Here is a 27,724-nt window from a genome sequence, read left to right as displayed (position 1 = left end):
TTATCCTGCGTCACGGAATCTTTGTAGCGCTGTTTTGTTTCGCTAAGGTCATCGGACACTTTATTGTATTCAACTATTGTACGTGTCAACACTATATTCTGCAGACGCTTAGCATGATCTAGATGTGCTTCAGTCTATTCTTCTACGAATTCCTTATCGTCGCCTTTATGTTTGATGGACAATGGTACCATCAGATAGCGGGTACGGCCATGGGGACCCCCGTGGCATGCTCCTTTGCTAACCTCTTTCTGGGGGCGTGGGAGGAGTCTGCTGTGCTCTCGGACAAGAATCCATTCCGTCGGCACATCAGACAATGGTCGAGGTACGTGGACGATGTCCTGGTGGTGTGGTCAGGTACGGACATACAATTTGAGGGCTTTCTGTGCTACATTAACAGCAACACAATTAATATGGAGTTCACCGCCGAAATGAGTGATGTAGCGGTGACTTTCCTCGATCTAAGAATTATGGTTAAGAACAATGTTTTGTGTTGCGGAGGATACAGAAAGCCAACGGCAACGAATTCCCTCCTTCACGCTAAAAGTTTTTATCCCCAGCACGTTGTTAAGGCCATTCCATATGGCCAATATTTGAGACTGCGGAGAAATAATGCTGATGATAAAGAATTTGAAATGCAAGCAGCTGATTTAACTAAACGTCTGTCCAGTAGGGGTTATGAGGCCACATTGTTGGAGGAGGCATATCATAGGGCTAAATGTCAGTCCAGACAGAGCCTTCTGACACCCAAACAAAGGTCAAGACTGTTGCAGGACCGGATAACCTTTACTTTTGATTATACACCCATGGCCAATCTAGTCAGGAAAGCCATTTTTACTAATTGGCCCTTGATAGAGAGAGACGATACTTTAAGGCAGGCCTTGGGCGGTCCCCCGAGGGAGGCATTTAGGAGGGCACCCACGCTTGGGGATATGCTCACTAACAGTGAGTTCATCTCCCCCAGGAAAGGAAACTGGCTGGATAGAGGCATGCCAAAAGGAAATCACCGATGTGGGCATTGTAAATTCTGCCCCCGTATGATTCCCCAGAAACACATACAGGTAGGAAAAGAATGTCTAGTGGTTAACACCTTAATCACTTGCCAAACTAAGTATGTTGTATATGTCCTCTTCTGCCCCTGTGAACGGTTTTATATAGGGCAAACCACTCGTCCCTTAAAGGAACGAGTGGGAGAACATGTGGGGTTGGGTCGGTGGCCCAACCAGTTATCAGGTTCAGGGGGCAATTTCTTTTTCACACAGGGCCATGTAGATTTGGAGGTTTTTTTTCTCACTAAATAATAAAAACCATCATTTAAAACTGCATTTTGTGTTCAATTAGGTTATCTTTGACTCATAGTTAACGGTTTTTGATGAGCAGAAACATTTAAGTGTGACAAACATGCAAAAGAATAAGAAATCAGGAAGGGGGCAAATAGTTTTTCACACCACTGTACTTACCTCGGTAGAGGGAAACCCATCCCACTCAGCGCTGGGATCCTCTGAATATAATTGACAAGGGCTTGTCTAAATATGTTTGCATGGCCATACTCTGGTCCATACACAGCAGCACAAAGCCGATTGTGGATGGCTCTTTCCTCTGTGCACAAGCAGCTAGGAACTACTGCGCGGGTGTGGGCCATCCATGACCCTGTGCAGTGCAGCCGCAAAGAAGAAGAGGGTCCCAGCAAGCAGTGAGTGGTTCAGGAAGGATTTGAGAGACCTCTGGAGCATCCAGAGGCTTCCTTCTACTGAGTTAAGTATCTAACTTTTTGTCCTTAAAAGTCACAGGTTTGCTTTAAAGAAGTTTGCATGTGGGAAACATTTATAATACAGTAAGTAAATACTACCTGTACACATGTTTTGTTTGGGGATAAATGGAGTTTCATGCCTCAATGAGATTTTTGTTTTTGTACTGTACAACACAGAGGTGGACTTCTGTATCTAGCCGCATCTGCCACATGAAGGAACTTTGAGAAGGAACATTCTTTCCACAGAGGCTATATTAGTGATTTCTTGAACCCTCTCTGTGTTCCAAAGATTCTGGCTAAAAGTATTAGAGGCTGGGAAATCTGAATTGTTTAAAGTGTACCTGAGATCAACGGAAAAAAATATACATACCTGGGGCTTCCTCTAGCCCCCTTCAGGCTCATCGGTCCCTCCCCATCTCCTGGATACTCTGCTAGATGGCTCGGTAATCCAGCCAGTTGGCACAGGTGCAGAACACTCCCGGTGACTGGCCACACATGCATAATTCCCCCCTGAATTGCTGAATTACCAGAGGAATTATAGGCAGATCCAGGTGGCGGAGGCTGGCGAAGGACCTTCACCGATAAAAGGGACTGGAGGAAGGCCCAGGTATTGCCCAGGAAGGCCCAGGTATAGCCCAGGAAGGCCCAGGTATTGCCCAGGAAGGCCCAGGTATAGCCCAGGAAGGCCCAGGTATTGCCCAGGAAGGCCCAGGTATTGCCCAGGAAGGCCCAGGTATTGCCCAGGAAGGCCCAGGTATTGCCCAGGAAGGCCCAGGTATTGCCCAGGAAGGCCCAGGTATTGCCCAGGAAGGCCCAGGTATTGCTCAGGTTTACTTTGAAGGGAAATAAATATGGAAACCTCCATATCCCTCTCACTTCAGATTTAAAAGCTTAACAACTTGGTCCCCATGGTTGGATAGAACAGAGTGCCTCATACTCAATATACTAGCATGACAATAGCCTACCTTTTCAATTTGCCTGGAACAGATGGCGTATCTAGAGGGGTACAGGCATGGCTTGTGCCATGGGTGCCACAGCACCGTAGGCACCATTCTTACCCTTGTGCTGCACCGCCATGCCTGCCCACTGTGCTGTGCCGCCATGCCTGCCTTCATGCCTCCTTGTCATTCAGACCGTGTTAGTGTTAGAAAAGAGGACAGAGAGGGAATAAGAAGAGCCATTTCCCCCCCCCCCCCCCCCCCGCCAAAAAAAACCTCTGCAAAGTCCCAAGCCAAAAAAATACAGGCCACCATAACACATGTACGGAGCGAGAAGAGATGCTGTTTTTAGAGGGGAAGGGGACTCTGACTGAAGGGGGGGGTGCAATTTCAGTGTTTGCCATAGGTGCTATATTACCCAGATACGCCCCTGGCCTGGAATGGTTTAGTCTGTACCGGATTTCATCTCCCCTTCCCCCTGATATGATCCCCTCTGACTTGTTTTTCTATTTTAACTTGTCTATATCCCTGACCAGTGGAGGTCATGACTCATATTTTGCAATTGACTATTTCTGCATTTTTCTATAGTGTTTTTATTGCTTTGTTGACTTTTTGTCGCTTACTTTTTGTACTGTTTACATATGCATTTGTTCTTGTATCTACTCTTTTTTTTATTATTTGTTCAATAAAGAGATGCTTTAAAACTAAAAGCTTGACAAGGGAAATGGGAATGGAAAGATATGGACTATTTTTATCCTTAGAGAATACCTGATTGTCCTGAGGATGCTTTCCATCCTGTAATTAGAGTCCAATTCTCCGATGTTCAATTACTTGTGTATAAAATGTCTGGCAGATCGGTTCCCTCTGTGTCTATGATAAAGTCTATGCTTGTGTGGTGTGACTAAACCTTTGTGACAAGGTCTGGGCTGATACTGATACAGGTTGGTGAGGGCAATGGAGAGAATTACGTCCTTGTGCTTGTCATTTATAGTTTCACACCGTTTATCCCTTCTCTTTGCATTCATTTAAATATTTTGTTTTCAACACATTTCATTGAAAAGCATATATAGAAAGCATTACAATACAGGATGATTAAAAACCACTTCGCATCCAGACCTTGTTTCCCACTTATGGACCAGAGCAGTTTAGCTATGTCCTTATTTAATCAGAAATAACTTTATCCCTACTTATGACACAGATATGAAATATATATTGTTTTTTTCAAGACAAACTAGGCTTTCATTGAATGCCATTTTTTCCCTCGAACAATTTTGTTTTCTATGAATTGTTATGGGAAAACAAGGAAAAAAATAGAAAAAAAAGACATTATTTCTCAGTTTTACCAATTCCAGTTTAAAAATAAAAAGTGTTACTGTAGATAAAAAACATAAATTTTGTTTGGCTATTCTTACCGCTTATCACAAAACTTAGATTATGTTCCTGTTACATATGGTCAAGATATTTGATTCTGAAATAATGCTACAGAGTGTATTTTTCACTATGAACTAAGAAAATAAAAGTATTTTTAATGGTAAAAATCTATCTCATTAGCTCAGGAAACATATATTCCCGTTCACCAATTAGTGCTGCATCAGATAGTGCCAGAAATGTGCACAGGAGCAAGCCCAATCCTACAAGACGTATATCTACTAACTCGTGGCTTAGATTAAGTCACAGAGGACGTAGATATACTGTAGTGGTGGATAAGTGGTTAATATTTCTCTTGGCAAAAGTCAGAATGAAAGCAGGGCCGGAGCTACCATAGGAAAAAATGGGCAATTGCCCCAGGGCCCCAGAGCCTGTAGGGGCCCCCAAGGTGTCCCTCCCCTATCTTAACTGTTGCTCCCCAGGGACTCTGCAGAGTCTGTTAAGTTGGGAGGTGATTGGGGGAGGGTCAGCAGCCAGCTCAGGGGTCCAGGAAGGAAATTTGGCTGCAACAAAGAGCCTCTAATGACACGTTTTGGTCGGGGGGTGTCTGTTGGGGGGCCCCCCCAGGCTAATTTTGCCCTAGGGCCCAATTGTTACTTGAACCGGCCCTGAATGAAAGATATACTTTTTTATATTATTTTTTTTAATAACAAAGAAAAAGAGAAAGGGGCTAACAGCAACACAATGTGTCAAGATGGAAAATGTACAATTTTATCTAATGTGAACTACAATTGGTAGGTTGCAGTGTGCAGTAAGTTTAGCAATGCTGACAGCAGTGGCATGACTACGATTTATGCGGCTCCCCAGCAAAGCTTTGATGGGCTCCCCTACCCAATGTTCCCTTGCCTCTTCTTGTTGCCCTTCACAGCCTGGAAGCCAATCTTACAAGGGTCCAAGGACAAGTGTGGCCATCATGATCTTTACACCCATAACAAGTGTAGTCACAAAAACACCTGATAGTATAGTCCCCTGTATCGATCGAAAACCACATTACTTGACTTGTCTTATCCATGGTTTCCAGTTACCCTTAAAGGGAACCAGAGACGTTGTGGGAAAGGTTTTATACATACCTGGGGCTTCCTCCAGCCCTATAAGCCTGGATCGCTCCCACACCACCATCCTCCGCTGCCTGGATCCGCCGGTACCAAGTCCCGTCATTGCCGCGAGTCGGCCAGTCGGCCGGCAGACGCGGCCATTTGTCCGCATCACAGGGGCTACCTCCATATACCTACGCGTGCGGCTGCCTACTGCGCAGCCTCATGCGTACGTGTATGGAGGGAGCCCCTGTGATGCGGACAATTGGCCGCTTCCGCCGGAAGTGACGGGGCCCGGTACCAGCGATACAGGAAGCAGAGGATTGCGGCGTGGGGGCGATCAGTGCTTATGGGGCTGGAGGAAGCCCCAGGTATGTATAAAACCTTTTGCTATTTTTTCCCTATCCTTCCTCTCTGGTTCCCTTTAAACAAGTTTTCTTTTTTTAATGGTCCTAGCTGTATATTGCTGTTTTCCTAGATGAGGTTTTTCAATTTCTTGCAAGTGTAGTCTTAGCTGCCACCAAAATACAGTGAAAATTCAAAAAATTAGAATATCGTGCAAAAGAAGTTTTATTTCAGTCATTCAAATTAAAAAGTGAAGCTTATATATGAAATAGACTCATTACATGCAAAGCGAGATATTTCAAACCTTTATATGTTATAATTTTGATAATTATGGCTTACAGCTTATGACAACCCCACAAACAAAATCTCAGACCATTAGAATATTATGACGATGTTCAGTATTCTAGGCTCAAAGTGTCAAACTCTAATCAGTGTATTAATCCAAAACACCTGCTTCCTATTTCACCAGGTCACCGGGTTCCAATTAAATGTATTAATTTCACCTTTTAAAGGGACTCCGAGCACCTCTCATGAGCATGCCTTTAAGACAGACGACTTCCATCAAAGTCGTGCTATGACCCCTTGGGAGGAGCCTCTTGCAATGGCCATGCGTGTCACTTCCTCTTCCTGCTTCATTCAGTGATGCACTTCTCTAACAGAGAAGACAGGGGTGATCCGGAAGTTATAACATAGCTAAGATGGCAGCCGCGATTTTTAAATTGAAATCAAACGAAAAATAGTTGGTGTAGAATGGTGATTCAGGAATCAAATGAAAGAGGAGAGCACAAGCTACAGAAAGGTGTACATCTTTAAGTACTTTGCCGTACTGGTCGGGGTCTTAAAGGCATGCCCATGAGAGGTGCTCAGAGTCCCTTTAAGTGGAATTACTGAAAGAAATGGACTGCACAATATTCAAATGTTTCAAGTTTCACCTACATAAAAAACATTACAATTACATTACATTACAATACAACATTACATAATATTTATCTTGGCAAAAGTCAGAATCAAATATATATGCGTTTTTTATTTTTTTAATAGCAAAGAAAGAGAGAAAGAGGCTACATTCCAATTTCCACAAATACCAGTTTCTGTTACCGAGGATAAAGAAATTTCAGAATTTTTGCAGTAAAACGAAAATTCAGAAATACTACAGTATTAGACCAATCAGAGAATGCAGTAATTTTCCGTTTTACAGCAAAAATTTGGAAAATCGGAAATAGTCATTAGTATTGGACCATTCAAAGAATGTGGTAATCCCCCCCAAAAAAAAAAAATTTCCGATTTTTCATTTTACCGTAAAAATTCAGAAAATCGGAAATGCTTGGTAGTATTGGACCAATCAGGGAATGCGGTAGTTTACTGCAAAAAAAAACGGATTAACTCAAAAATTTTAGACCAATTAGCAGACTTCATGTCTTTTGATTGACCTATAATTACCACGGCAATTCGATTTCAGTTTTAAAAATTCTGCATTCTCTGATTTGTTGAATGCTCCCGAGGGCTGTGATTGGCCTAAACTTACCAAGTTACTGCAAATTGGATTTCTGCAGAAATCCGATTTCAAATTCTATTTTCCAATTTCCGTTTTTCTGATCGGAAACTGACTTCTAATCAGAAAATTGCAAATTTTTATTCCAGCGGAAGCGTCCAACCATTCCTAGTTGGAAACAGTGGTTATTTCCCACATTGCAATGAGGTGAACAAAGGGGAAACTGTCAGTGCCATGGCCCTTACATCACACTGTGTGAGAGGAATGACCAAAATATCAGCTATACAGACATCCCTGATGATCTGTTTGAGAAAAGGTAAAGATTTCTCATGGGAAAGGGGGTATTGGTTACTGATGGGGATGAAATTTAATTCTGGGTTAATGTTCCTTTTTAAATATTGGACATGCCAGATCTTTAAGTGACACCTATACAAACGCTACATTCTCAGCCAAGGCAGCCTCAAAAAGTGCCTCAGCTAAGTTCAGTCTAATGTGTATGAGACTTAAAGAGACTCTGAAGTCTCTAAAAAAAACTTATTTTTATTTCAAAAATATCTTTAATATGTTATCCCTAACTAAACCGCTGCATCCCCGCTGCTATAAACTATCTAAATCCCCCCAAACTCCCTGGGGCAAACTACGGGGAGCGCTTCTGTGTGAGGCAGGGCTATGAGCTGCAGCCCTGCCTCACACGCGTCTCTCAGCCCAGATCGCCGCCTCTCCCCCGCTCCTCTCAGTCTTCCTTCGCTGAGAGGGGCGGGGGAGAGGCGGAGATCCGCCGCTGACAGACGCGTGTGAGGCAGGGCTGCAGCTCATAGCTCACACGGAAGCGCTTAGGACAGCAAAATCCACGACCAAGAAAGTTGTGGATTTTGCGGGGAGAGGTAGGGGGGAGTTAGGGGGGGATTTAGATAGTTTAGAGCAGAGGGGATGCAGCGGTTTAGTTAGGGATAACATATTAAACATATTTATGAAATAAAAATACTTTTTTTAGAGACTTCAAAGTCTCTCTAAGGCTTACTCATCAGTGTAACAATGATTAAGGACTATAAGGATCCTCTGTTTTATAGGGAGATTTTTTATGGAAACCAGAAAAGATGAAGCTCTCTTTTGTTGTTTGACGGCAACAATGCAGTCTTCTCCTCCATGTGGCAACAGTAGGAAGAAGAAGGTTTTGAGGTCTTTGAAGGCACTTCTCAGTTTATGTGTTTTCTCCATCTTGAGTGGGAAGCTTAAAGTTATTTGTGACAATTAATAGACATGGAAGGACTTAAAACAGGGTGGTTTTCTTGGTCTATCAGAAGGAATACAGTCTTCTTCTCTTCACATCATTAACACAAGGTGTTTTGAAAAGGATCAGCATGACACTGTGGTATCCTCATGGTCAACTCTCTAAAATTATTCTCACTTTAGCTTACATGAGGTGGTTCTACCGGACTATTTTCCTGCTACTCTGTAAGGTTTGGTTCTTGTGTTTATGGATTATGGAGGTCTGTGCATGTCCTACATCTATACATGGCTGCTACCTGCCCAGTGTGACTATCAGTGGCTTCTCGAGCCAGCCAGGAGACCTGGTGATTGGAGGAACTTTCCCTCTTCACGTGGACAGAATCTATACTGAGACCACCTTTACCAGCAAACCAGAAGATCTCCGATGCCAGAGGTAAGTCTCTAAACGTTAAACACGACAAACTAGAAAGACAAAAGTAAGGAAAGGGTGACAGGCAATCTCAAGTGATATGTAACATGGGGGGTTGATTCACAAAGCTATGTTGCTGAATTATTCCACTTAACTTATTTTTCACCTCAACTATAAGGAGACGAGCTAATTCATGAGATAACTAAATAAGGGGAGATTTCATAAGAAAAGCTTATAAGAAGACATAAACCCTGAGATAAAAACTATAAGGGGAGACAAATCACAGGTTAACCCCCCTGGTGGTATAAAAAATTCCGCCAGGAGGGAGCGCAGCAGTTTTTAAAAAAAAAAAATAATTCTTATATCATGTAGCGAGCCCAGGGCTTGCTACATGATAGCCGCTGCTCAGCGGCATCCTCCCGCCCGCTTCGATCAGGAAGTCCCGTTCAAAGAACGGGATTTCCTGGAGGGCTTCCCCCGTCGCCATGGCAACGGGGCGGGATGACGTCACCGACGTCACCGACGTCGGGACGTCATTGGGAATCCCGGCCCACCCCTCAGCGCTGCCTGGCACTGATTGGACAGGCAACGCACGGGGTCTGGGGGGGGGGCCGTGCGGCACGACGGATACCGGCGATCGAGCGCGGGGCGGCGGCGATTGATGTGCTGACGCAGCTAGCAAACTGCTAGCTGCGTCCAGCAAAAAATTACGCGAATCGGCCCAGCAGGGCCTGAGAAAACCTCCTGCGCGGCTTACCCTGAACTACGTTCGGGGGTTACCGCCAAGGAGGTTAAACAGGAACTGTAGTGAAAATAACATAATAAATCAAACTGATTATTTTTTACAATATTCATTTATAGATGTTTAGTCAGTGTTTGCCCGTTGTAAAATCTTTCCTCTCCCTGATTTACATTCTGAAATGTATCACTGGTGGTGACATCTTTAGTCCTGCCAGGTGATCTGTACAGAATGTTTGTTACTGAGAGTTCTATACACAGAGGGAGGTATTGCCTGCTTGATTTTTTCTGCTATCCTATTCTTTGTACAGGAGGCCAATTGCATTGAAAATGCAGCAGGCACAATGATTGTGATCGGGGAAAATCATGTTGCACACTAATGGAAACATCCCCACGTGGATTCCAGTAGTATAAAATAAACATTTTGCAATCCGATTGCATCACAAAACACTAATAGGGGAAAATAGCCATAAACCCAGAGTGGGAACAAGCTTATATTTCCTGCAAGAGTACAAACTGGTTGTCCTGTAGATAGTAATGATCCTAACGTACTAATTACAATTTCACTAAATTTTGCGTACTTTTTTGTAATTACCATCGTAATGGAAAATCATAATTACGAAAAAATTATGTAAAATTTTGCATAATTACGACCACACATTTTTTTTTTTTTTTGTAATTATGAATGTTTTTATGATTACGACAATTGTTCAGGATGAATTTACGTGTAAACCCGTTATTTGGTACTTTTGTGTAATTTTCTTGTTTCACAAGAAATGACGAAATTACGAGTAACACAAAATTAGGATTTAACGCGAAATGACGACACAAAATTATGACTAACCAAATTACAAATTTTCAGATAATTATGAATTACACTTTTGTGTGTCGTAATTCAACATTTTGTGTCCTAATTACGAAAACGCAAAATGTAGGCTCATCAGCACCTGAAGACAACCCATATTTGTGAGTATACAGTACATCTCATCATGACTATCTCCTGCCGGCCTTAGCCCACTACATTAATGGCTCTTAGGCCACGCCTTTCTTGTTTTTTAGGTCTTTTTCAGACACACAATGAAGACAACATTATAGCGTTTTTTAGTATAAAATCTATGGAGTATAGAGTGGGCATATTGGAAAATGAAATAATTCACACTATATGTAAACTTTTGATTTCAACTGTACATGGTCCCATGATTAGTTATCATACCTCTAGATCACTGTATTTTTGGGGATTAATGTAGTGATGAGCGGACTGACTTAATATCGCAAAATTTAGCATAATTCGCGAAATTACAATTACGTCTGTAAACAAAACAATTCAAATTTCACATTTATGCGCAATTTCATAATTACAATAGTTTTTCGTAATTACGATTGTTTCCGTAACCGAAACGATTCGGAATTTCGTGTTTAAAGAACAAAATAACCATATACAGGTCACACTTACCTCCCGTGTAGTCTACTCCTCAATCTCTTTCTCCTCTCCCGCTACCTGTTTGTCCACTGTGATCAAGGGAATTCTCTGTCCTCCATTTTGAAAATGGCCATTACCCCATAACAGCTTCCTAGTCAGCACACTGTTAAACTGTAACATCGCCCAGTTGAGCCATAGGGAAACATGGACATTACCGGGCACATCAGTTGTCCACTCAGCTATAACTGACAGCAACTGATATATTTCAGTTCTGACAAAATGTTGTCAGAACTGGAAGGGATCATTGTCAGAAGAAAATGGTGAGCTTCTGAGAGGAACTATTTAATGTTCATTTGAAGTTACCTCATGTGTTTATTTTCAATACTTTTACTCAGTACAGGTTCCCTTTAAAGGAATACTATCGATTCACATATTTTTTTCAATTGACACAGGAATTGTTTGGGAAGTGCTGCTAAGTACTGGTGTATACATTTTAGTAGCAACTTCTTTGTTTACTGTTATCAAAATACATTCAAACTTTACTGACGCCAAAACTGACGGCTGACTGAGCCATGAGGAGAGGGGAAATTCCCCTCACACTTGATCAGTTAACTCTGTGTAGCTCTGTGTGTGACAGAGAAGAGAGCTTCCAACAGCTGCAGCTCATGTGTCCTGTGTTTCTAACTGAAGTGTCTGAAGAGAGCAGATGAAATGTAACTAATTGTCACAGCTTTTTCATACTGTTTTTGCTTTCAGAGTTTGATATGTTTGATATTTGCTTTCTGTAGTCTGATATGCAACACTGGCCGTGCATTGAAGCAGACACCCCTTCTGCAATTGATTTGTCCCAATATAGCTAAATCCTACCCTCAATAAATTACAGCTTTTGCCTCTGATATTTACCATGAAAAGTAGGAAAATGTTTACACAGCTACTTAGACATTATTTGCACACTGTCATTTTAGAACACTTTGGTATCGATAGTATTCCTTTAACGTGAAAATTCAGTCATTCTCAAAATTTTGTTCCAGCCCAGAGCTTCCTGATACATTTAAAGTGACAGCACATACAGGGACCTCAGCATTATCAGATATTGCAAGGCCCAAAAACCAAATGTCTCAGCATGCATGACTGCTAAGTGCACCTCGACAAAGAGCACCTGTCTTAGGAGTGGCTGCAGGTAGATACATTTAAAGTTACAGCACATGCACAGGCCTTTGCATTATCAGTAATTGCAATCAGTAATTGCAATCAATGAGTGACTTTCCTGAGTTTAGTAATTAACCACTTCACCCCAAGGCGGTTTTTACCTTAACGGACAAGAGCGATTTTCACCTTTCAGTGCTCATCCCTTTCATTTGCCTATAGCTTAATCACTACTAATCACAATGAAATGATATATATCTTGTTTTTTTTTCACCACAAATTGGGCTTTTGGGGGTTGATATTTGTTTTCAGTAATTACTTTATTTTCTATGCATTTTAAAGGGAAATACAAGGAGAAAATGAAAAAATACACTATTTCTCCAATTTCATCCCCTATAGTTTTAATATAAACACAGCTACTGTGCATAAAACACACACATTTTATCTGCCCATTTGTCCTGGTTATCACAAGATTCTAATTATGTCCCTAGTACAAAGTATGGTGACAATATATCATTTCAAAATAAAGGTGTAATTTTTTGGGAGTGTTTTTTTCACAATGTTCTCGTGCATCTGCGCGGGGATGCACGTGCACCCGCGGGAGAACGAGCGTGCATGTGCACAGCGGCAGCAGCACTGTCTGACTTATAAAAACGTCCTGGAGCCATTAAGAGGCTCGAGCAGGACATTTTTATAAGTCAGGTTGTCATAAAGTGGTTAATTAAATTTGCATAATTACTATTAAAAATGAATTTACGTACATTTTCATAATTAAAATGACTGCTTCTATAGAAAACACGAAATTACGAAATTTCGCGTTAAATGCGAATTTGCGCTGCAATGTTAAATTACAAGGTGGAAATTACACTTACAGAATTCCAAATTACGGTTTGTATGGCAATTACGAATTTGCATCGTAGCGGCAAAATTCTCGTCTGCAATTACAGAAGCGCGAAATTACACAAATTTCGGCTCAACAATAGATACATGTACAGCGGCGGTGGGGAGATAAAGAAAGTGATAAGAAGTATTATTAACCATGTTTTCAGTGCTTTCACTATACTTCATTTAGCCTCGACCTTCAGTATTACCAGAGCATACAATCAATGATGTTTTCCATCCAGGAAATTAACAAGAACCTCAACCTACTTCCAAATATCACCCTGGGGTACCAAATATTTGACACCTGTAAGATCCTGAGACGAGCAGCTGAAGGAACCTTATGGATGGTGTCTGGAGGACAAGAAAGCATCCCAAACTATCGTTGTGGCAAACAAGGGACCTTGGCTGGAATTGTTGGAGATTCGGGATCAACACGCTCTATCTTAATGGCTCAAATTTTGGGACTTTATAGATATCCACAGGTAAGAGCAACATACTGGTCATTGCTAGGAAGAACCATCCAAAGTAGACCTGTGAGGCCTTGTTCACATCTAAAATCCAAATCGCTGACAGCAGCCATTTTTTTAATTTTTGTGCCTTCGTTTTTCCCTCCCGGCACTTAGCTGTGCACTGTGATTTTGCATAAAGCACTTTTCAAAGCGCTTTTGCAGAGCATTTTGTTTTTTCACTTCCTTTCGCAAGTCAGGAAGTGAACTCTTTGACCCGGAAAATACAATGGGCTCGATTCACAAAGCGGTGCTAACCCAGTTAGAAACTTTAGGAGTGATAACCATTGCACCACGCTGGTGATAAGCTTTAGGCGTGATAAGTTTAGGCATGATAAGTTTAGATAAGTATAGATCGTGCACAACGTCCTGCACGCAAAGCAGCGCCATTAAAGAGAGACTGAAGTGAGAATAAATCTCGCTTCAGACCTCAGAGTTAGCAGGGGCATGTGTGCCCCTGCTAAAACGCCGCTATAGCGCGGCTTAACGGGGGTCCCTTCACCCCCAAATCCCCCTCCGTAATGCGGGGGAGCGCTTCCTGGTTGGGGCAGGGCTAACCGCCGCAGCCCTGCCCCACGCGCGTCTGTCAGCACGTATCTCCGCCTCTCCCCCGCCCCTCTCAGTCTTCCTTCACTGAGAGGGGCGGGGGGAGAGGCGGCGATGCGCGGCTGATAGACGCGACTGGAGGCAGGGCTGCAGCCGTTACCCTGCCTCCAGGAGCGACCAAGCCTGCGACCAAGTGTCGCAGTGGGGGGTTTGGGGGTGAAGGGACCCCCGTTTAGCGGCGCTATTGCGGCGGTTTAGCAGGGGCACACGTGCCCCTGCTAACTATGAGCTCTGAAGCGAGATTTATTCTCGCTTCAGAGTCTCTTTAAACTCTATGCGAAGTGCACCAGACTTTGCTAGCACAAAACTTTTGATCAGCTGTGCACTGCGGTGCTAACCCAGTTGGTGCTTAAACTTATCACACCGAAACCTATCACACCTAAACTTATCATGCCTAAACTTATCATGCCTAAACTTATCACACCTAAACTTATCACACCTAAACTTATCACACCTAAACTTATCACACCTAAACTTATCACACCTAAACTTATCATGCCTAAACTGAGTTTAGGCGTGATAAAGGGTTTTTTACCAGCGTGCTAACTGTTAGCACCGCTTTGTGAATCAGGCCCAATGTATTTATTCTTAAAAGCGCTGAAGAAATCGCTACACAATAAGCGTTTTTTCAAGCGCTTTGCGATTTCCCTATATCTTCTATCGAGCAAAAACGCTCAGAAAATGGTACAGGGAGCGCTTTGGTGAACAGATCACAATCGAATTCGAAATCACAAACACTGGTTCGCACGACAGCCGAGGGCCCTGGGCTCTCTCACTGGCCAGGGCCCCCACACCACCATGCGATACCTAGAAGGAAGTGTGGGTGGGCCCTGGACCTTGTAGATTACATCGCTTGCAGGAACAGGCAGATCTCCTGTGGGAGCAATGTCATCTACGATTACGTCCGACCGAAGCCTCCCACCTGAATGTTACCTAATTTATGCAATTCCTGCTAGATTTGGCAGGCAAAGGGTGTATAACGGTACATCTGATTGGCTGACCGGGGCCTGCTAACCAAATAAAGGTAGGAAATTGCTCTAACTGGTAGTGAGCAATTGTGTGTGTTGCAGTTGGCATTCAGTTCAGAGGCAGTGGGGGTGAGTTCCCTGGAGGTGAGAGGTCCAGGGCTCGCCCGCATTTCCCTCTAGGTATCGCATGGTGGTTTAGGGGCCCCCGGCCAGTGAGAGAGCCCGGGGCCCCCAGCTGTCATGCGGACCAGTGTTTGTGATTTTAAATTTCTTTTTTGCAGCTTCCAGGATGTGGTTGACAGGTGAGTGGTTAGGGAGGGGACCGTGTGGGAGATGCCTACACGGTGCGTCCCTGCAAGCGATGTTATCTACGATTTCATCCAACCAAAGCCTCCCACCTGAATGCTAATTTATGTCATTTCTGCTAGATTTGGTATGGCAGGCAAAGGGTGTATTACAGTACACCTGATTGGCTAACTGGCGCCTGCTGATTAAATAAAGTTAGGAAATTGCTTTAGCTGGAAGTGAGCAATTGTGTGTGTTGCAGTGATTTTCAAAATCGCCAGAGCTTGAAAAAAGGGTGTGAACGAGCCCTTATGGGGTAGAATGAATATCTGACTTTTTTAAAACCCTGTGTCACTACAGAGCTTTACAGGTATAAGGCCAATAGGCTGGTGTGGTCAGCTCATGTTAAGGACAGGAAGGATATGGCCAAAACTTAGATGTTGACAAATCAGGATTAGGTTAAAAGGTCAACTTGGAAACAGACAAAGAAGCAGGAAAAAAAGTGGTAGCCTTATACACAAAGTACTGGTGTGTAGGATCACAAAGTAATGAATTGTAAGGGACATTTCTCTTATCATGCTACATGTTACTTTATAGTGGTGATGGGGCAAGGGCATAACTAGTGGGGAGCAGCAGTTTACACCACAGGAGCCTATAGGCACAGATAACCTCAGATAACCTGACACCTGCCCTCCATGAACCTTTAAAAACCCACCAAGTGTGCTGGCTGGCCCGGCTGTCACTTCCCACTTAGGGATGGTCGGAATGCCAATTTCCGATTCTGCGGTAAATCCGCATTCCGTCATGTACCGATTACCGATTCCGCCTTCCGCTACCAATTTCCGCATTCTAATGCGGAATTTCCGCCGGAAATCGCGGAAATTCCTCCCGACTTTAACATCGATTTTCTCAAAAACTATAAGGTCTTTTTGAAAACTTTTTTTTGCATCTTGTTCAGAAGATTCTGTTTAATAAACCCTAAAAATTTGGTGTTTCTAGGACTTACGGTGGCTTTGCTATTAACTGCTAAAGTCGGCAGATTTTTACTGTAATATAAAATGCAGAAAATAGGCAGATGCAGATTTTCTGCATTTTACATTACAGTAAAAATCCACCGACTTTAATGGTTAATAACAAAGCCCCCTTAAGTCCTAGAAACACCAAATTTTCAGAGTTTATTAAACCGAATCTTGTGAACAAGATGCAAAAAAAAGTTTTCAAAAAGACTTTATAGTTTTTGAGAAAATCGATGTTAAAGTCGGGTGGAATTTCCGCGATTTCCGGCGGAAATTTCAGCGATATCCGGTGGAAATCCGCCTACGGCACTTACATTACCGATTTCCGCATTCCGATGCGGAAATGCAGCAATTTCCGATCGGAATTTTGGAAATTGCATTTCCGCGGAATCCGAATGAGCATCCCTATTCCCACTTAGTTCGCTTGCTCATCATAGGTAGTTAGGCCCGGTTCACACTTGCGGTTGTTTGCCAAACGGACCGGATGACCTGACCGGATCCGGAACGGATCCGGATCGGAACCGTACTGTTCTGATCCGGATCCGATCCGGATCCGGTCAGGTTGCATCAGGTGTTCATCAGGATGCGATCCGGATCCGTTTGGCAAAAGTAACGTAAAAAACAAAAAAAATGTTGGGGTCTGGGAGGTCAGCAGAAGGGGGACCTGTGGAATCAGGCCCTCTGCTGTTTAGCACTCACCTCCACCTGCGACATGCTGCCAACATCTCCGGATCCGGATCCAGCTGTGCTGCTCCACTCCAAAATGCTTGCCCATGTGTCCCCATCCAATATCGCCGCAACAATCCCCATAGGAAGTGGGGTAGAACATCCGGATTTCTCAGCCAGTGTGTTGTGCGCTCTCCGGTTCCCATTGGTTTGTATTGGCCGGATGGTGCAGTCCGGCTCCGCCCCGGATACGGCTGCCGGAGGAGCCGGATCAAAAAATAGCGCATGTTGGAACGGAGGCCGGAGTCCGGATCCGGCCCGGATCCGGTCCGGCTCCGGTCCGGCAGAACGGACGCATGTGAACGGACGCATAGGCTTTCATTGCTATGCCGTGCGTCCGTTCCGTCCGTTCTGCAAGCGGTGCGGCTCCGGCACGGCGATTCCGGACGGCCACCGCTAATGTGAACCGGGCCTTACAGGTGCCTCTTAGTATTAGGTAGCCAGAGATGTATCCTCAGTATTAAGTAGCTAGAGGTGCCTCCAAGTATTAGGTAGGGTTTTTCTGCTACTACACTTCATAAGGGTGTGACGATTAAGATGGCCACACTTATTTTATGACTCTTGTGAGATGGGCCCTAAGATCATAAGGGGGAGCAAGGGAACATTACGGGGGCCCCATAAATTGTAGTTATGCCCCTGTGTTGGGGTTTGAATCTGGATCACCGTCAAGTTAAATCCAAACATCAGTCATTTGATTCAAAGATCAAACGGCAGAACCCCCAATATTGCTACAATTCAGGTTTCTGCCTTTGAGTGTTAGTCAGGCTCTCCTGTAATGCTCTGATCCATCGACCAGGGCCAAGAACCAGCATGGCAAGTCTACTCTCCATCTAAGTGATAACAGTTGTCCTATCGGAGGCCTGCCACTCCCCTAGTATTTGGTTGGACTCATCTATCTGTATTAAAGTAAACCTGTAGCTTAAAAAAAAAGTTAGTTATCTACCCAGTGGCGTAGCTAAGCAACGATGGGCCCCAAGGTTTACATAACTCATATGAGATAATTCAACAGAAAATCTTTTTATTTAATCAGCTCCATAGATCTTTGTGCCATAGAAACAATGCTGAATCCAGGGACTCTGAAGTGCAACTGAAGAGACCGGCTCAGTGATCAACAGGAGCTTAAAGCGAAATATAACCCAGCATTTCATCTTGCTCTAAAACATTATTTACAACATATTATATGCAACCAGCATTTATTTTTACTAGACCAGCATTCGAAGGGTTACACACAGAGCTTGACAGTTCAGTGCAGTGAAATGCAGACGCATCCGAAGTTTAGATAATGTTATCTTGTGTTTACTTAAATATATCAAGTGAGGAATGTGACACATTCTATGCCTGTGGAGAAGGAGCTCCACACAGACAGTCAAAGCATGTCTACCTGAATGAATGAATGAATGAATGAATGAATGAATGAATGAATGAATAAAACCAGTTATTAATAAAATGCAAAGTCAGCTCACATAGCAAAAAACTGTACTTTCAGGAACCTATAATTTCTAAATGAATAATAATATTTATACACAAATGCATATATGATAACTGTATGGCATATAAAAAGTAGGAAAACATGTTTTTATTAAATATTATGTCAGGGTTTTAAACCACTTTAATAAGTATGGATGGAGCAGAAAAAATCAGGATTAATCCACAGTTACAATTATTTCATCCAAATTTCAACACACAGAATGCAGTGAAATACAATAAGTAAAATAATAAGAGTTTGGTACAAAAATACCTGAAATGTTCTTGTTGCTTGCAACAGCCAATTATTACCTCCCTTCTCTTCCCCCAGCACATGACAAGAATGGACATTCCTGTCCTTCCATCGAACACATTGATTAGCTCGGGATGTCTACCCAATGACTTTCTAAAAGGCCCGTTATGCTATTTCCTGCTTTGGGTGGCTCCCCTGACAACAGTTATTGGCGTATTTTATTTAAAGCTGATGGGAATCCATGTGTTACTAAAAAAAAGTCAGATACTCATCTATGGAGAGGGAAGGCTCGGGTCCTAATGAGCTCGGGTCCTCTCCTCTCCGGGTGCCCTCGGTGCTGCACTGTCTCCCCCGGTCAAATCCCCCACCGTGGGGACTTCGGAAGTCTTCGGGAGCCGAGTCCTCCAGTAGACAGGCGGCTCCATTCTGCGCACGCGCGAGTGCATCATAGAGGGCGCTTGCGCATGTGAAGTGTAGAGCGGCCCGTATTCGGGAGCACTCGGGCTCCCGAAGCATTTCCGAAGCCTCCCTTCAGCAGGGAAACAGCCTTATTTGACCGAAACGGTTGAATACCGCTACGGGGGAGCCAGTGCAACAGCAAGGACAGGGAGAGGAGAGGGAAAGCTCTATGGGACCCAGGGCCTCCCTCTCCTAAGGTGAGTATCTGACTTTTTTCAGTATGGGTTCCCATTAACTTTAATAACACAGGTGAAACTAGAGTCAGGATGGACCAAACTATGCTTCATAGCCTGTTCAAGGAATATTCAGTGCTAACTGTGGGTCTCGGTTTTCCTTTATCCACAGATAAGCTACTTTTCTACCAGCCCTTCTCTCAGCAACAGAAAAATGTACCCTTCTTTCTTTCGCACCATACCAAGTGATACTTTTCAGTTGAAAGGGCTTGCGGAGCTGATTTTGTACTTTGGTTGGTCATGGTTGGGCTTTCTAGCTGCTGATAATGACTATGGCCAAGGTTTACAGGTGGTTAAACAAGAAATAATCAAAGCAGGTGCTTGTGTGGCTTTTACTGAAACAATTATGACTGGTCAGCCCAACAGGAATGCTCCACACATTGTCAAAGTCATTAAGAAGTCAACCGCCAAAGTTGTGGTTGTGTTGTCTTCTCATTCAGATTTTACACTTATTGTCGAAGAGTTAGCAAGCCAAAATGTGACTGGAAGAGTCTGGGTTGCAAGTGAAGCCTGGTCAACATCTGCTCTTGTTTCAAAACAGAGGTTCCAGCAAGTTTTGGTTGGCACTATTGGCTTTGGTATCCATGAAGGGCAGTTGCCAGGGTTTGCAGATTACCTTAATAGTCTGCACCCTTCAAAATCTCCCAATGATTCCTTCATAACAGAGTTTTGGGAACAAATATTTTCTTGCAAGTTGACCAATAAACATAATTCAGATACCGGAACGGGTAACAAAATGGCTCATGAATGTACCGGAGAAGAGGAACTGAAGAACGCCATAGCAGCAATAGATCTCAGAATAAATTTTAATGTCTACACTTCAGTTTATACCTTTGCATGGGCCTTACACAATTTGCTTACTTGCAAACCAGGGTTGGGTCCCTTCCATAATGGATGTGCAAACGGTCTATCGTTTTACCCTTGGCAAGTAAGTTGCTTCTCTTATTATTGAGATGTTTGATTTAACATTGCTTTGTATTTAAACTCAACATTTACCCAATTTTTTTCCAGCTTCTCCGATATATTAAAACTGTACATTTTCTGACCAATAACGGGACGCATATGTTTTTTGATGAAAATGGTGATCCCCCAGCCCTTTACGATGTTGTTAACTGGAAGATAAGCAATATTGGCTCCATGGACCAAACCCTAGTAGGAAGTTATGACTCCAGCTCCAAAAACAGGAAGAGCTTGAATGTAAACAATGCTGCCATTACATGGTTAAGAAATGACACAAAGGTATGACGTCCCCAAATTACAAGTCAAGAATTAATTCAATTGACTAGATTAGTATGTTTGTAGGCATTTCCCATAGACACCATTTATGTAAACAATCACAGTAATCAGTGGTTGCACTCCAGCTAGTGTTGACTTTAAGTCAATGTTACCCGACCTATAAAAACAAAAGTCAGATGCTCACCTAAGGAAAGGGAAGGCTCTGAGTCCTAATGAGACTTCCCTCTCCTCTCCCGGTGCCCGGTCCCACTCAGGATCTCCTGTAGCAGTATTCGACCAGTTCGGTCAAATACTGGCAGTTCCGCTGCCGAAGGGAGGTTTCGGAAGTCTTCGGGAGCACTCGGGCTCCCGAAGACAGGACACTCTGTACTGCGCATGCGCGAGGCCCTCTATGACGCACTCATGCGTGCGCAGTATGGAGCCATCTGTCTCTGGGAGGACTCAGCTCCCGGCGACTTCCGAAGTCCCCCACGGCGGGGGATTTGAACGGAGGATACTGAGGGCACCGGGAGAGGAGAGGGAAGGCTCATTAGGACTCAGAGCCTTCATTCTCTTTAGGTGAGTATATGACTTTTTTTATATGTCGGGTAACACTGGCTTTAACATAGTGAAGTCAATTGTAATCCGAATCACGCTTGTTTTTCACTTTAATCCGAAGTCCATGTGTAAATAAATGATTTACCAGCTTTGGGGAGAAGTTGTGTGTTTTTTTGTTGTTGTTTTTTTTAATGCTTTCTATCCCCATCCCGGGGTCTCATGGAGAGATTAACCATATGTGTGCTCTCTGAAGCTGAATTCATCTTAGCATTAAACAGTGGTGTTTCCACGACAGGAAACCACTGGGTGATGCTGGATAAATCTTCTACAATCTTCTACAATAGTATTCTCTAGCGACATTCACACTTTAATTACTTGCAATGACTTTTGGCTATCTTATGGGCTTCCCATAGTAACTATCCTGTGAGAAATGACCATGCATATGGATGCCACAGCACCACAGTACTAGCTATCGGGGTCCAAAGAGCGTAAATCACGTGTTTGCTCCAGTTATCACACTTTTGGTCAAGCTTGCCAATGGGAAACCTATTACCCATAATGCCCAGCCTGACCCTTCACCTATAGCCAGCTGCGCTGGTACGGCAAATTGGAAGCAAGCGCGAGTATGCATGCATTGTCACCCAAACATGCGTACTTGCATTCATGTTGGGGTTCACATACAAACCTTTATATTTGCAATCATGCATTCTTATCTGGATTTGCCCGTTTGCTAACATGCCAGTTCACGAATGGGTCCACGCATGTTAGCCATTCACCCAGCATAATACATTGCCAAATGTTCACCCAAAACCAAGAGAGATGGTCATTGGGATTCTGCTAAATCTAGCTTGCATGCAAGGTTAATGCAAAATGTATGCAGCCTGGAACTGGGCCAATGAATTGCACTTCCTGACTATTTTGATTGGATTAGTTCTGAACTATATAAAATGTGCATTAAATTTGCATTTGTGCTTCTTCTGTATGTAGTAATGGTATCAGTATCAGTAGTAGAAGTTGTAGTAATAGCAGCAGCAGTAATAGTGGTAGTAGCAGTAGTAGTAATAATAATAGTAGTAGTAGTAGTAGTGGAAGCAGTGAAAAAGGGTGCATATGGCTAATGGACAAAAAGGGTGCCGCCATTGACTGCAATGCAAAATATCGGCTATTAGGCACCACCTGGGGGGTGGTTAGGGTTAGGCACCACCAGGGAGGTCTTAGGGTTAGGCACCACCAGAGGGGTGGTTAAGGTTAGGCACCACCAGGGGGGTTTAGGGTTAGGCACCACCAGGAGGTCTAGGGGTTAGGGATAGGTACAGGGAGGGTTCTGTGTGAGAGTAGGGTTAGATATAGTTACAGTACAATATTTGTAATATATACAATTTATTAACTTATGTATATTTACACAAAGGGGGGGGCGGGTCTAAGGGTTAGGGATGGGGATAGGGAGAGATCTGTGTGAGCCTACAGTATAATTACAGTAAAATACCTGTAAAATCTACCATTGTATTACTATGCTTAATACAAGTGTAAATATTGTTTTTTGTTATAAACGCTATCTGACGTTTTATTTTCCGCTTTCGTTTTTTGTTATAGACGGTATTTTGCCATTTCATTTCCGTTTATTCAACCTATTTAGCAGTAGATTTTCGCTTATAAGCAATAAATGAAAAACATTGTTTTACATTACAACTTATAATTTCGGCTATATCCCGTGCCCTTTTTTCCAGGCGCCCTTTTTTGATGCATGCGTAGTAGTAGAATTGGTAGTAGCAGTAATAGTAGTAGAAGAAGTAGTAGAAGTGGAAGCAGTAGTAGTATTAAAAGTAGTAACAGCACTAAGAGGAGTAGTAGTAGTAGTAGTAGTAGTAGTAGTAGTAGTAGTAGTAGTAGTAGCAGGGCCGGTTCTAATAACAATGGGGCCCCGGGCAAGATTAACCAAGGGCCCCCCAATAGACACCCCCCAATCAAAAATCGGCAGTAGGGACCCTTTATTGCAGCCAAATTTCCACCCACGGACCCTGAGGCGGGGCTGACACCATCTGGCTAGGCTGAAGACTCTGCATGGGGACCGGGGAACAACATTTAAGTTGGGGGGAGACACCTTGGGGACCCCTACAGGCTCTGGGGACCTAGGGCAATTGCCCCCTTTGCCTCTATGGTAGCGCCGGCCCTGTGTTGTAGTAGTAGTAGTAGTAGTAGTAGTAGTAGTAGTAGTAGTAGTAGTAGTAGTAGTAGTAGTAGTAGTAGTAGTAGTAGTAGTAGTAAAAGTAGTATCAGTATATCAGTAGTAGTGGTGGTAGAAGCTGTAAAGGTAGTAGAAGTAGTAGTAGTAGTAGTAGTAGTAGTATCAGTATATCAGTAGTAGTGGTGGTAGAAGCTGTAAAGGTAGTAGTAGAAGTAGTAGTAGTAGTAGTAGTAGTAGTAGTTGTAGTAATAGTAGTAGTAGATGTAGTAGCGGCAGCAGTAGAAGTAGCAGTGTCAATAGTGATAGCAGCAGTACTAGTACTAGCAATAGTAGCAGTAGTAGAAATAGTAATAGTAGCAGTAGTAGTAGCAGTAATAGTAGTAGTATCAGTAATAGTTTTAGGGGTAGCAGTAGTAGTAGTAGTAGTAGAAGTAGCAGCAGCAGTAGTGGTGTCAGCTGCAGTGGTAGAAGTAGTAGTAGTAGCACTAGTATGTTATCTAGCGTTATCATCTCTCATGACACAATTTAAAATGACATACTTCCATGGATGCATAAAACAGAGGTGGTATACAACAAATGTGATGATAGCAAATACAAAAAAACAATGGGGGCACCTGCTCATATATATGATTTTAAGGTGCCCATTAACGGTACAATTTTAGTGAAGGACCCTTCTAATACAATAATTGTCATCAGAAATAAATGATTGGAAATCATTGATCAGGCCCATAAATAGGATAGAAAATATAACCAATCGTAAACCAAAACTGATCGGTAATCCGATTGATGAAACAATTGTATGTTGTCTATTGGCACCATCAACACTCTCCCATCACAACTACCGGATGTGAAGGTTGATTGTTCGCTAAAATTTTACCATTAATGTCCACCTTCACAGTCTAAAATGAAGCTTAGAATTTAAGTAAGTATTTTCCCCTTCTTAGCTGATTGGATCATCAGTAAGAAGTCCAGCTGACCTTTCTGATTGGTAGGAACTGGCCTCTGTAACAGTGATCAATGTGTGGTCTATCTCCTTCTCACAAAGGTCCCTCCGTCACGGTGCAGCTCCAGTTGTCTATCGGGTTTCAGGAAAGTGACCATTCCAGGAAGACCCATCTGCTGTTTCGAATGTGTGCCATGTCCTCATGGAGAGATCTCCAATGAAACAGGTGCTTGAAATAAAATATAATTTAGTGTAAAATATACTTTCATTCCTTGCTCAAAGTGGTCCTTAAAGTAGTCTAACACCCAGCATTTCAACTTTGCTTTAAAGGGAAGGTTCAGGCACAACCTAAAAAAAATAAAAATACAAACCCTCTTACCTGGGGCTTCCTCCAGCCCGTGGCAGCCAGGACGTGCCCTCACCATGGCTCTGCAGGCTCCCGGTCTTCTCCGGTGGCCGACCCGACCTGGTCAGGCCTGCTGCCAGGTCGGGCTTCTTCTGCGCTCCAAAATGTAACTCACGGGGGCACGCTGACGTCATCGGATGTCCTCTGGGCTGTACTGCGCAGGCGCAGAACTACTGCGCCTTTGCAGTACAGCCCGGAGGACGTCCGATGACGTCAGCGTGCCCCCGTGAGGTGCACGTTGAAGTGCAGAAGAAGCCCGACCTGGCAGCAGGCCTGGCTAAGTCGGGCCGGCCACCAGAGAAGACCGGGAGCCTGCGAAGCCACGGCGAGGGCACGTCCTGGCTGCCACGGGCTGGAGGAAGCCCCAGGTAAGAGGATTTGTATTTTTATTTTTTTTTAGGTTGTGCCTGAACCTTCCCTTTAAAAGATTGCTTACAGCTTAGAAACTATTATGCCAGATTTTTTTTTTTAGCAGATTTTTTTTTTTAGCAGAAATTCACTAAATGGATTAAACATGACATTTTAGTACTGCATTTAGCTAGAAATCCTCCTCCTTGCTGAGGTTTAGTTACAAATGTATCTGTTTACAATCTAAATTAAAAAACACCTCTCTGAGGGCTCTTTCACATTAGGGCAGATTTTCTGCGTTTCAACGCAACGGGTAAAGTTTGCGTTACCCAAGGTGAAATGAAAGTCCATAGACTTTCATTTTAGCTTTCACATATAACGCATTTTTGTGCGTTGCGTTACACTGCACCCAGGCGCAGTTTTTCGGCCAACGCTAGCTTTATGCGTTACAATGTAAGTCAATGTAAACGTTTTTAATCCGTCAACGCAGGCAATCAGTCCCAGAATGCAACAGAGGAACAATGTAGAAAGTTGAAAACTAAAAGGAAAAAAAATTACCTGCGTTTTCCTATGTGCTGTAACGCATTGAAAACAGATTAAAAACGCACACTCACTGCAGTGCAACGCATATCAAAACGCATTAAAACGCATACAACAAAACGTATGCTTTGAGCATTCTCCAACACAAGCTCTGATGTGAAAGAGCCCTGAGAGAACAAAGAGTGCTTCCCAGACAGGCTTTTCAGAGGTCTATTTGCATTCCAAACAAAGATACATTTGTAACTAAACCTAAGCACAGATGCGGATTTCAAGCTAAATGCAACACTAAAATGTCATGTTTAACCCATTCAGCGAATTTCTGCTTAAAGAAAAAAATCTGGCATAATAGTTTCTAAGCTGTAAGCAATCTTTTAAAGCAAAGTTGTAATGCTGGGTGTTAGACCGCTTTAAGTCACAATAAAAGCATTCATCTCAAAGCAGGTGATTTTAGCACCTTTGGTTTGGGTGGAGGACTGCAGCTATAAATAGCCATAACCTGTCCTTTTTTCACAGAGGGGATTTGGCTGGGGTTGCTTAATTTGAGCTCCATCACTTGTTAGTAGGATGTTGGAAGTTAAGTATAAGTTAGGGTTAGGTATAGATTTTGAGGGGTAGAGTTCAGGGGTGGGGTAGGGTGACATGTGATTTAGTTGTTGGGATTAACAATGTGTTTTTTGTTTTATTACACTTCAGGTATGCTTTAAGCAAACCAATTTGTGACAATACTTTTTTAACATTCTTCTGTAGATGCTATCAAGTGCTACCCTTGTCCCTGGGATATGTGGCCCAACATGCAACAAGACACATGTGTGCCAAGGACTATCGAGTTCCTCTCCCACAATGAAACAATGGGGATTACCTTGGTTACTATTTCCATATTTTCCTCTCTTGTCCCACTTGGAATTCTGGGAGTTTTCATCCATTACAGGACTACACCATTAGTGCGAGCCAATAATTGGTCCCTCAGCTGTCTTCTGCTCATATCATTGTGCCTCTGCTTCCTTTGCTCATTGGCCTTTATCGGATACCCTGAAACAATAAAGTGTCTTCTGTGTCAGGTGGCTTTCGGTTTGGCCTTTTCTTTGTGTGTCTCTTGTGTTCTGGCTAAAACTTTGACTGTTATTATAGCCTTCAAAGCCACTAAGCCTGGTACCAAGTTAAGAAGATTTACAGGGACAAAAGTGCCCTACTCTGTCATTGTGGTTTGCGTCCTTATTCAGGTGTTCATCTGCACACTTTGGCTTTCTACCACTCCTCCCTTCCCAGAGTATGACACTAACACCCAGTCTCAAGTGATCATTGTAGGTTGCAACGAGGGATCTTCTGTGGCATTTTGGAGCATGTTGGGATATCTTGGACTCCTGGCTATTATTAGTTTTGCTTTTGCATTCTTGGCTAGAAGATTGCCCGACAGTTTTAATGAGGCCAAATTTATAACCTTCAGCATGTTGGCCTTCCTCAGTGTCTGGATATCCTACATCCCAGCCTCTCTGAGCTCACGAGGGAAGTATATTGTGGCCACAGAAGTCTTTGCTATCTTATCTTCTAGCTGGGCATTAATAGTTTGCATTTTCCTGCCCAAATGTTTCATAATATTTTTTCGACCCCATATGAACTCTAAAGACCATCTCATGAGAAATCCAAAAATGTAGCCTCTGCCTAATAAGGATAATAAAAGGCTCAGATACTCGCAAAATAGGTCACCAGATTGGTGACTTGTAGTGCAGGCACGGAGAATAAACTCAACCCCGAGATAGAAGTCACTCTCTGTGGGACGTGTACGGCAAACCACCCTCCAACAAGGGTGGACTACACAGTCAGAATTCTGTGTACAGAGGCACCAAAATGGCTAAAAAAAACTATTAAGAACTGATTAAAAAGAGATAGTGGTGGACTTACCTTCAAAAGATGTTCACCCAGTTTGCAACAAGTCTTTCTTATTCCAGATAAACAATACTCATCGTTTGCAACGTGTTTCTCGGCAATACAAGCCCCTTCATCAGGCACATAAAAAGGAATATCTGCAAAGTGGGATTATTACGATCAGGCATCCAATCATTTTAATCTCGTTTTGCAGATACAGCTATTTATGTGCACGATGAAGTGGCGTGTATTGCCGAGAAACACATTGCAAACTGTATAACATTGCAAATTTTGTAGGAAAGGCTGCAGCATTATCTGTATAGGGTATAGTTTTGCTTTAG

General features: G+C 43.1%; 1 protein-coding gene across 1 annotated transcript; it reads left to right on the top strand.

Annotated features, from left to right (window-relative positions):
* Window positions 1–209: 209 nt before the first annotated feature.
* On the top strand, window positions 210–27,172 carry LOC137562020 (extracellular calcium-sensing receptor-like). Its single transcript, XM_068273363.1, has 7 exons — window positions 210–354; window positions 8,398–8,647; window positions 13,000–13,291; window positions 19,438–20,253; window positions 20,337–20,564; window positions 24,329–24,452; window positions 26,268–27,172. The coding sequence occupies exons 1-7, from the start codon at window positions 210–212 to the stop codon at window positions 27,170–27,172; spliced, it is 2,760 nt and encodes a 919-aa protein (XP_068129464.1).
* The last annotated feature ends 552 nt before the right edge of the window (window positions 27,173–27,724 follow it).

Source organism: Hyperolius riggenbachi, chromosome 3 (genome assembly GCF_040937935.1).
Source record: "Hyperolius riggenbachi isolate aHypRig1 chromosome 3, aHypRig1.pri, whole genome shotgun sequence".
Taxonomy (NCBI): Eukaryota; Metazoa; Chordata; class Amphibia; order Anura; family Hyperoliidae; genus Hyperolius; species Hyperolius riggenbachi.
This window is presented reverse-complemented; position numbering and strand designations above follow the sequence as displayed.

Coding starts and splice junctions, on each gene's coding strand:
- LOC137562020 (XM_068273363.1), top strand. CDS start 210: ATGGGGACCCCCGTGGCATGCTCCTTTGCTAACCTCTTTCTGGGGGCG. Junction 355..8,397: donor TGTCCTGGTGGTGTGGTCAG/GTACGGACATAC, acceptor TTCTCACTTTAG/CTTACATGAGGTGGTTCTAC. Junction 20,254..20,336: donor TATCGTTTTACCCTTGGCAA/GTAAGTTGCTTC, acceptor ATTTTTTTCCAG/CTTCTCCGATATATTAAAAC.